The sequence below is a fragment of the Lolium perenne genome, chromosome 4 (assembly GCF_019359855.2).
Source record: "Lolium perenne isolate Kyuss_39 chromosome 4, Kyuss_2.0, whole genome shotgun sequence".
In the NCBI taxonomy this organism is placed as follows: Eukaryota; Viridiplantae; Streptophyta; class Magnoliopsida; order Poales; family Poaceae; genus Lolium; species Lolium perenne.
The window spans coordinates 155,492,183-155,503,337 of record NC_067247.2 but is presented as its reverse complement, the minus strand read 5'-3'; the positions used below and the strand labels follow the sequence as shown (position 1 = coordinate 155,503,337).

The window sequence follows — 11,155 nt, the reverse complement described above, 5'->3', positions numbered from 1 at the left end:
TAAACCATCAAATGATCCTGTCATATTTGCTTCAATTCTCCTGGAAGAACAAGTAAACTTAATAATATCAAAACTGTATATTTTTATCAAAGGGTCAAAACTGAAGCAAATATGACAGAGAATTGTCTACAGAAAATCTAGCCACCGGGTCAGTCTGCTATATACAGATGAGTATCATAAGAGTGCAGAGTTCCAACAAAAAATGAAAAGGGACAAAAAGAATGCGAAGCTAGAACTCTGCAAGGATAAAAGCAAAACAGGCACAAACTGAGCTAAGTAGGCTAAATTGATGGGATTTTGAAGTTATCAAGATAGATTTTAAGAACAATTATGTTCTATATGTGCCCAAAATAGATACTCCAAATTTAAGTTGTTCCAAGAAAACAAAACGTAATTGATCTAAACATTGCATGCTTCCAGTTCCGTTTACAATGTCTGAGGGTGTATGGACGCCTAAAAGAAATGCAGTTTATGGCTCGAGTACAAATTACAGTCATGCTGGAATACACAACGGCACCTAACAGCTTTCAAGTTAAGCTGGAACTTTCGGGAAAAAAAGTTGGCTACAACACACAAACTAATTGCAGATAAGACTGGAAACCGATTCTTAATGTAGCCCCATAGAAATAGAGCCTTCAAACTTGCTGTGCAACCGTCGAGTTTGTTCTTGAAGCACTTCCAGGATGTCTTGGGAAGGGCCGCTGCTCATCTCTTCCCACTTGTCTCAGATATTTCGCAATTCTGCTCGCTACACCTATTGCAATCACAAGGTATACTACAACAGCAATCACTAGCCCATAGACATACACCGAAGTCCTGAATTTCCGGCAGCTTCCCGCGGCGAAAGCTGTCATGAGAGCTAGCAGATCTAGTATCATGATCAAGTGCAGTACCTGAAGTGGAACATCCTTCTTCCTGACAGATTTATTCAATAGGCACATGATCACGACAATAGATGACATGAAAGAGATACCATTGAAGATGAAGAATGTTCGGTAGCGCCAGGGATGGATATCGTGAAGGACTGGATTGCCTGCGATGTGGTTAACATCATCAGACCAGAAACCACCAGGCGGGTTCAGACCAGCTTGGTATGTGACGGAGGCTGCTAAAACTGCAATGAGCATCAGATATTTGTGCCTCTTTCTCTCTCTTTTCCCATGATGATCTGAACTTCCTTGCGGCTCAGAAACAGCTACTTGCCTGACCTCTTTGAGACGAAGAAGCCGCTTCAGCTGCTCTTCCACGAATGTGCTCAGTGGCCCTCCTACTGTTTCTTGTGTCGAAGAGAGTATAAGGACTTGAATCACAAGAGAGATCAGAACTGCAATAGCGATGATGATGAGATAAATAGATTCTTTTGCTTTCCTGCAGCTTCCTGCGGCATAGGCAATCAAGAGGCCAACCAAGCCCACAACCAGACATACTCGCAGTGCATATGAGTTGATGCCATGCTCACAGGATGCCTTGTTCACAAGTAGTATTGTGATAACTACAGATGACACAAGTGTGAATGAATTTGAGTAATAGAACACATTGTACCGTTTTGAATGATTCTGCTGAAGGATTGGATTGCCCGGAGTTCCACTGACACGCTTGTCATCAGACCATACACTTCCTGGGGGGTTCATACCAGCTTGGTATGTAACAGTTGCAGCTACAACAGCAAGCATCAACAGTAGGTTACGCCTCCGCTCCCAGTCCTTCCCGCTAACATCCCCAGCCTGATGCCCTTTGGGCCATACATGCTTGCACGAGAATTGCCTCAGCATAGCCGCCAATCTTTTCCCCTCTTTAGGGATTACACGTGCTATCATAACATGGATAACAACATAAGCAAGTACTAGGCCCGGCAACAAAAATGAAATGTAGATGGAATTGTTTGTCTTCCTGGAGCTCCCCATAGCATAAGCCCCCGTTAGGGCAAGAAGGTCCACTATCATTGTAATCTGCAGAGCAAATCGTTTTGTAGCCTTGTCGCTCACCCTCTTGTTGAGGAGCATAATAATCATGACAAGGGATGCAACAAAGGCGACTGCATTCAGATAGAAGAATGCAATATAGCGCGGATGGTGAGTGTCCTCGAGGATTGGATCACCGGCCAAATGATTATTCTCTGTTGTTGACCAGAAGCCACCTGGCGGATTCAGACCCGATTGATAAGTCAGAGATACTGCAAGAATGGCAAGGAGAAGTAGATATGTGCGGGATTTGTTCAGATGCTCTGAAGTTGCACTGCCATTAGCATCTTCATGGCTGGTAACTTCACTGGGATCTTCTTCATTCTTGCCATTCTCCAGAGTTACAGCAGTTTTATTAGTTTCGACAATCTCAAGCTCACTGGTTTCCGTAGGCACATCAGAATGTACTATCTGTACCGTGACACCGTTGGTGGCTCCATTGCAGTGATTATCCGTCATTACTTCATCAGAGAAGTCATCCACTAGCTCAGCTACATTCTTCAGTTCATCAGTTGATGAAGATTGTACTTTCGTATTTGCAACTTGCTTGTTGGGCATATTGTCGACGATATTTACTGTAGTCTTTGAGATATCAGTTGGTGAAGACTGTTCCTTATTATTTTCAACTTGCTTGTTGTCTGCAGATTGATTATCAACTCTAGACATACTGCCCACAGTATTTGTAGCTTGCTGGCATTTGATTGATGGATGTCCTGTGTCAGACACTGCATCCTTTGCAGCTGATTGGTAGTCTGTAAACTGATCTTGATTGTACACAATATTTTTTGTATTTTCTGATCGCAGGCCATTCACCAATAGTTGCTCTGATCTTGGTACAGTCTCCTCAGCAATTATGATTTGCTGTTTGTCTGCATGCTGATGCTCCCCATGGGATTCATCCCCTTTGATCTCTGGAACCCGGAGTTCTGTTTCAGAAGCATTGTCTTCTTGTGGCATATCTGCTGCGAGCTCCGCAGTATGCTGATCAATCGCATGCGAATTATCTTGCTCTGAATTTCCTGGTATGTTTTGATCTGACTCTAGTGAAAAGATCCGACCAAATGTATCAATGCACTTAAGATTTTTGATCTTTTTCAGCCAGTCTGCTACAGGTTTGCAAACAAATGCCCCGGCTAAAAGTGCAAAGCAGATCCATACAATGAAACCAATAACCCCAACATAGAGAGATGTTCCTTTACTCCTACAGCACCCTGCAGCATAGGCCCCAATCAGACCGAATAGGTCAGCTACCACACACACAGTCACTGCTTTGGACCTTATTCCATGGCTGCTCAATTCAGGGCTCAGAAGCAGAATGATTGTGACCAAAGATGCCACAAAAGAAGTCGCATTGCAGCTAACAAAAAAATTATACCGGTGAAGGTAGTTACTGCGGAGAACTGACGTAGCTGGACGATGCTCATACTGATTTTCAGCCCAAAAGCCTCCAGGTGGATTCAATCCTGCTTGGTATGTGATGGTACCAGCAAAAGTTGCAAGCATCAAAATGAACTTACGAGCCTCCTCAACATCTTTCTCCGGATGGCTGCTTGCTTGCCTATCTGGGACGCTTGCACCCCGTCTGGATAGAATTCCATCCACCACTGTATGCAACTTTTCCTTCAATTCTTTTCTAAAATCCCCGCAGCTCCTTCTGGATACTAGGGTATGAATCACAACATACACAAGAACAGCAAAGACTAGAATCCAGATGTAAATGGATGACTTCGGTGCCCTGCAGCTTCCAGCAGCGAAGGCCCCCAGCAGACTAAATAAGTCCAGCATCATGGTCAACTGGATTGCACGGAGCCACATCTCCCGCCTCGTCACACTCTTACTTAAAAGCAAGATGACTAAGACAAGAGAAGCAGCAAAGGCTGTTGCGTTGCAGTAAAAGAACAGCTCATACCGTAGAGAGTAGCCAACATGCAGGACCGGGTCACCAGCATCATGCCCATCCTTGTTTAGTGTCCACAATCCCCCTGGCGGTGTTAATCCAGCATTATATGTCACACCAACTGCTAGGACTCCAAGAAGTACTAAATACTTCCGCAGTCTCCACAGGAGCTCGAAATCAACATCGGTGCTGGGTTCAGGGCTACCGTCTAACAGATATCTGCTGGACGATCCATTCATGGAATCTTGACTGGTGCTGTAAGTACTCAAATCATTCCCTGGTCCCTGGGCACTCACGGCGGCCAGTTCAATGGTGAACTCAGGCTGCCTACCGTTTTCCATGTGGTTGCTCTCTGACCGAGATCACGGGTCTCAGGCTCTCAGTTGCTCTCTATGCTTGCATGGGCAGCATTTGGTAAGAGTTCCTTGGAAGAGATAAGATACCTGAAAGATTCAAAGACAATTCAAGGATGGTTATGAAGAAGAATAGGCAAAGAAGGCAGCTAGGAAGAAGAGGGACTTGGAGAAGTTGGTGTCCCGAACGAAAACAACAAAAAGAGAGCACGCCTTTTTTAAAATCCTGCATGACCCCACAATGATAACCACAATATGGAGTATTATTATTTTTCAAACAGTACGCAGCATATGAATTATTAGATCATGTAGAAAGAAGGTGTGAGTTAGTGTTGTACTAAGTGTACCCCAGTTAACGATGGCAGTCCACACTGGGGCTTGTGTTTTAAAAAAGGGAAAGCAAATTGCAAGATTAATAATAATGGCTCAAAGGTAAGCCCATTTGTTTACACCGTACGAATATCCTGTGCAGTTTTGCTTGGCTAGACATTAAAATAAACATATTTTTAATATACGATAATAAAGCTCCATTAATTTATCACAATTTCAACTGTTATGGTTGGAGATAAGTTGTGCTTCTCATATATCAACAAGTTAGTAACAGCTGCGTACATGATTGGACTTTACTATCATAATATGGACCCACCAAAATAAAATATTTCCCTTTCTTCTCTCTGATGAATAGTTACACCCGATTGCTACCAGAAAGCGCACACATATGAACAAATATTTAGTGGCCAAGACACTAACAGATTCTGCAAAGTAAACTACTAGTAGAATCGACTACAAATGGATGGAGAGGTGGTATACTAGACTACTGGCAATGGCGCATCCAAGCCTAACAACCAAGCACATGAAGGGAAAGTGGAAGATCATACCTGGCATGGGAAAAACCTGCAGTGCTTAGATGGTCATTCCCCCTAGCAGAGGTTGCAGGCTCGAGCTTGTGTCCAGACAGAGCGATGGCCGAAATAAGCAGATAATCCCCTCCCTGTTCTCTGGATCGTGAAATCAACTGCAGTGGATGGAGAAGTGGTAAGTAAGACTACTGGCGCTGGAATCAAGGTATGCATCCAGGTACGTCTAACAGCCGAACACATGGTACCTGGCATGGGAAGGCATCAGTCACAATGCTCGCATAGTCGCGCCAGGAATTGCCGAGGTTGAGCTTGTATGCAGAGCTTCCAGAAGAATGTGCTGCTGAGACCAGTGAGGAGGAGGATAGTAGGAGGAGGAGCACAATTGTGAGCTTCCAACATAGTAGTTGAGCTCTTGTTCCGGCGTCAGCAACGGTGTGAACTGTCTGAAAGGGGGGAAGACGACCGCCCAAGTCATCAGGTCAATGGACAATGGGCAAGCAGAGCATAACTACTGGAGTAGTAGTACCAAGTGTACCAGGCTAAGCAACTGCTGATAGCCTTTTGAGTTGAATGATGGACCCGGTCATACGTTGACACGGTCGCAATCCAGGTTTTGTTAAGGACCATTTGGGATCTGAGCTTGACCTAATAAGATACCCAAAAAACAGTGGAATTTAGTAGTACCCAATAAACAGTGGAATTCAGAAATGGTATCATCACACAGGGTACTACAGCTCGAACATACACGCACCCGGTTGCTATATCGAGCTGGAGCTCCGGCGCCCGCCCAGGCATTGGTTCGAACACCTGACGGGCACGGCTGTGCTGGGGGGCAAGAAGAGCTGAGCTGAGCCAGGCAGGCATTTCGTCGGGCGTCGGGCAGGCATGACCTGCGTCGTCCTCGTCCCGCCCTGTGCTGGCGACCTCTGCCGGAGCAATGCGCACTCATGGAGTCCGCCTGGGGGCCCCGTCGTCGTGGACAGGTCGTCAGGGGCGTACGCGTACCCTTCCCAGTGACCCAGTCCATGGACGACCTTTTTTGGTGCGCCGCCCGGACCCTGGCGGGAGAGTAGAGTACTACCAGAATCCATCTTCTCCTAAACCAGCCATACATTTTTGAGGACGTAGAGCCGTACCTGATTATTCTTTTAGCGAACGGTCCGATTTTATCCGTTGACTCGGATATAATGCCCTCTGTTTTCTGTTTAACATCTTGTCTTGTATTTAGTAAGGAAAGTTGTTTTTTAGGAAAAGCCTGTCGGCGAGCTTTATTGATTATCAAATATGCTTACATTGTTAACGAGTTTCGGAAATAGAAAACTAGGGGGATCATCATCCCAAACTCTACCAACATATTCAGTGTAACTATACCTAGCTAGCTCATGTGCTGCCTCATTGGCCTCCCTATTACAATGCTGAAATTTGATGTCTCTAAAACCTGAGTTGATAATTCTACAATCATAAAAAATAGCCGCAGATGATGTCGCAGAGAAGCCCCCATCATTCATTGTGTCAATGACAAGCTGGTTATCTAGTTGAAGCCGTTACCGCCAATAAATTAGGCCATATCTAGGCCTTCCCTTATAGCATATGCTTCGGCCATGAAAGCATCCGCCATAAACTGTAACTCTTTACAATTTTCCATAATGAACTTTCCATTGTTATCTCGAGCTATCACACCCATACCTCCCTTCCCCACATCAGCATCATAGAAGCATCAACATTGATCTTTATAGTCCCCTCTGGTGGCCTCTGCCATGCTTCCTTCTTTCTCTCCATCGGTTTCTTCTTCGCTCTCTAGTAGTTTGTAACCAGAACGCCAATAGACATTGCACTCCTATGTGTAGGGTGAAGATTTTCACCGTGTGTAAATTGGCGTCTCTCCCACCAAATATACCAAGCTCCTATGATAATAATCTCAGGTAATCCAATACCACCCCTAGGTGTCTAGTCCCCCAGGTTTAGTAACATATGTTCAATAAGCAGTGGCCTTGATCTGTCAGGAAGCATCATCACTCCATCCATAATACTTCCAACTCCGAGTCTTTCCCATACTTCCTTCACCCTAGGACAAGTGAACATAGTATGCAAAATGTCCTCACATCCGATATTAAAGATAGGGCATTGGCTGGGGGAGCCAATGTGGCGATTTGCCAACACCCCCATACATGGTATCATTCCATGTAACATCCTCCACCCAAAGATTTTAATCTTGGCCGGTACTTGTAAGCTCCACAATTTTGTCCAAACTTTACTCCCTTGTGATCCACCAGCGTCCATCACATTAGGGTGATGTCTACCAAATTGGTACTCCCATTCAGCGTGATAAGCTGATCTGACTGAAAACAACCCATTTTTGTGTGTGATGCCATGCCACGAAATCTTCCATACCTGATGGTGCAACGGGTATTTCCAGAATTCTAGTAGCATCAATACTCCAAAATATCTCTCTCACTAGATCTTCATCCCAATGCCCGGTTATGGATTGATGAGATCAGCAACTCTCACTACTAGGGAAAAGCCTATAGGTGGAGGCAAGTGGTGCCGGCGCACCATCCTATGCATGCACCGGTGGAATGTGCTGCCGACACACCAAATATTAGCCGCGCTGGCGATGCCTGTCCACTGCCGGCGCACCAGGGGATTCGACGCGCCGGCACTTTTTCCTGGCATGGCATCGCCCAATTCGGGCCAGGCCCACGAAACATTGCCGGCGCACCAGCCCAGGAGCGCGCCGGCGGTAATTTGCTATTGCCGGCGCGCTCCTGGGCTGGTGCGCCGGCAATGTTTCGTGGGCCTAGCCTGGAGCAGATATAGCCGGATGGGTTATATACTGCCGGCACACCCAGGTCCTGGTGCGCCGACAGTAACCTGGGAGTTATTTCAGCCACCAACCAGCACTCACAAGCCACTACACTCACTCCTCCACATAACCCGACCCTTCTCCCAACCCACCTATTTTTTGCCCATTTCTACCCCAAATTTAGCCAATTTGACCAAACAAAATCATATTTTTTGAGCAAATCTTCCCTTCCTACATGCATCTCCCACATCCCTATGTAGATCTAGATCTATCTATCGCGCATTGACCGCTCAATCTAGATCTAGTTCTAGATCTAGAAAGTCGGCTTCCATACGCCGTTGTTGCGGCGCGTCGTCTCGATCTCGTCGACAAATATATCAAACAAATAGGTGATTAATGAACAAATTGAGGATTGAAATCGACGTATGTTGGACATTTGAAGCAAAGCTCTCGTGTGTGGCATATATATATGTTGTGTTTGTGCTTGTGTGTGTTGGCGTTGAAAATGAGTTGCCAACGTTGCGCCGAAACGTTGATTCGTTAAGTTTCCGTTTCGGCACATTTCCGGCGCTCCTATGTCCTACCGTGTAGGAAGGTCATGCCGAAATTTTCCGTGAAAACTACCGACGGATGCATGGTTCTAATCAATTATATAATCTTGTTGTGCAGGTGATAATGGTTATCGAGATGAGTGCGAGCGTCGTGATGGGATATCTGAAACACGCGGTCATCGACATGTATAAAAATAACCGCACGGAGGTATTGTGTCCGTGCCGAAGATGCAAACGAGTGAAATGGTTTGACCCCTATTCAGGCAAATTGCAGGGGCACCTGCTCACTAATGGTTTCATGCATGGACACACTCAATGGATGAGTGATGATGGCGCGGAGGTCAATGGGGCGACGGCAGCAGGTGGTAATGGCCATCAAGAAGGAGGGCATCATGATATTGATGACGATGAAGAGTTTGTCGCACAGGACGATAACCTTAACGACGACAATAACCTTGACGACGACAGTAACCTTGACGACGACGAAGAGGTGCCGCTAGCTTCAGTCGTGCGGGACCCTCACCTTTAAGATCTGCTTCTCGAAAAGACGAAAGGCGCCAAGCGGAAATCAAAGCTTGAGCAACTGGAGATAGACTCGAATACTCTGTTGTACGACTCAGGTCACGGGTTGGGGGAGTCCCGCTTGAGAGTAGCGCTCGATGTGCTGCAGATGAAGGCGAAACATAGATGGACGGACACAAGCGTCGACGACATTCTGGAATACGTGAAAGATCTCCTTCCTGCCGGGAACACGTGTCCTGGTAGTCTAGCCGAGGCCAAGAGAATCACGTGCCCTCTCGACTTACCCCACGAAAAGTATCACGCCTGCATCAACGACTGTATCATGTATCGCAAGGAGCACGTGGACAAGACCAAATGTCCTGTGTGTGAAGCTGAACGGTACAAGAAAGGGAAGAAGAAAGCTCCTCAGAAAGTTGTGTGGTACTTCCCGCTCGCCCCCGGCTTCAACGGTTCTACGCGGACCGCAAGGAAGCAAAGCTCATGCGCTGACACGCTGAAAGAAAGGAGGCAGTGTTGAATGATGAAGAGCGGATTGAGCACCCAGTGCTGACGCACCCTTCGGATGCAAGCCAGTGGAAAGCATTAGACAATGAATTTGGAAGTTTTGGGGCAGATCCCAGAAACATCAGGTTGGGTGCGAGCACGGACGGATTCAATGCGTTCGGAAACCAGAGCAGCACACATAGCACATGGCCCGTGTTTGTATGGATCTACAACCTCCCGCCCTGGCTGTGCATGAAGAGGAAGTACATACAGATGAGTATGCTAATTGAAGGGCCGACACAGCCAGGAAACAATATGAACATGTATCTCGAACTATTAAAGGAGGAGCTTGAAACGTTGTGGGCGGAGGAAGGGGTAGATACATGGGACGCCGTTTCGGAAGAATATTTCCCTTTGAGAGCTGCGTTGATCACGATGGTGCAGGACTACCTCGGATACGGTTACATTTCGTGCCAGGTGTGCCATGGACACAAGGCATGTGTCAGGTGCATGGAAGAGACGATGTTTTTGCAGCTTGGTAAGGATCCCGGCTCTTCGAAAACAGTTTACATGGGGCATCGAAGGTGGCTACACAAGACTGACCCATGGAGAAAGCGTGGAGATATGTTCGATGGTACAAATGAACCCCGAGGACCTCCACGTAAGAAGAGCGACGAAGAGATCGATACATTACTGAAAGGTTGGAAGGAGTGCCCTGTGATGTCTACGGGTGCTTCTATTCTTGTAGACAGTGTTGGGCCTCCAAGAGCAGAGGTTTGTAGAACAGCAGCAAGTTTCCCTTAAGTGGATCACCCAAGGTTTATCGATCTCAGGGAGGAAGAGGTCAAAGATATCCCTCTCAAGCAACCCTGCAACCACAAAGCAAGAAGTCTCTTGTGTCCCCAACACACCTAATACAATAGGTGCACTAGTTCGGCGAAGAGATAGTGAGATACAAGTAATATGGATGAGTACGAGTGATAATAGCAATCTGAATGAAATATGGCAGCGAGCAAACATTCAACAAAACAGTAAACAAACGGAGATTCGATGCTTGGAAGCAAGGCCTAGGGATCCTGCTTTCACTAGTGGACACTCTCAACAATGATCACATAATAGGACTACTCTACACTCTTTTGTTGGATGATGAACACCACTAATTGTTTAGGATTACACGAACCCTCAATACCGGAGTTAACAAGCTCCACAATATTCAATGTTCATATTTAAATAACCTTAGAGTGTAAGATAGATCAACACAATCACACCGAGAACTAACATAGCATGCACACTGTCACCATCATACTATGAAGGAGGCATAGATCATATCAATACTAACATAGCAATAGTTAACTTCACAATCTACAAGAGATCACAATCATAGCATAAACCAAGTACTACGCGGTGCACACACTGTCACCATTACACCGCGGAGGAGGAATAGACTACTTTAATAACATCACTAGAGTAGCACATAGATAATATTCAACTTGATCACAAAGAGAGAGATGAACCACATAGCTACAGCGGAGCCCTCAACCCCGGGGGTGGATTACTCCCTCCTCATCATGGAGGCAGCGATGGCGGTGAAGATGGCGGTGGAGACGGCGGTGGAGATGGCTCCGGGGGCAATTCCCCGTCCCGGCAGGGTGCCGGAACAGAGAGTTCTGTCCCCCGAATTGGAGTTTCGCGATGGCGGCGGCGCCCCTGGAGTCTTTCTGGAGT

General features: G+C 46.3%; 1 protein-coding gene across 4 annotated transcripts; it reads right to left on the bottom strand.

The window, feature by feature from the left end:
- Positions 1 to 378: 378 nt before the first annotated feature.
- LOC127294236 (uncharacterized) lies at positions 379 to 6,069 on the bottom strand. Of its 4 annotated transcripts, none has more exons than XM_051324009.2 (5): positions 5,823 to 6,069; positions 5,598 to 5,716; positions 5,317 to 5,514; positions 5,090 to 5,226; positions 379 to 4,301 (listed from the first exon to the last, which is right to left on the bottom strand). In XM_051324009.2, the coding sequence occupies exon 5, from the start codon at positions 4,197 to 4,199 to the stop codon at positions 636 to 638; it is 3,564 nt and encodes a 1,187-aa protein (XP_051179969.1). In that variant the 5' UTR covers positions 4,200 to 4,301; positions 5,090 to 5,226; positions 5,317 to 5,514; positions 5,598 to 5,716; positions 5,823 to 6,069; the 3' UTR covers positions 379 to 635. The 4 variants fall into 4 exon arrangements, with proteins under 4 accessions (XP_051179969.1, XP_051179970.1, XP_051179967.1 ...); XM_051324010.2 differs by having other exon boundaries at positions 5,607 to 5,716; XM_051324007.2 differs by having other exon boundaries at positions 5,317 to 5,716.
- Between the last annotated feature and the right edge of the window lie 5,086 nt (positions 6,070 to 11,155).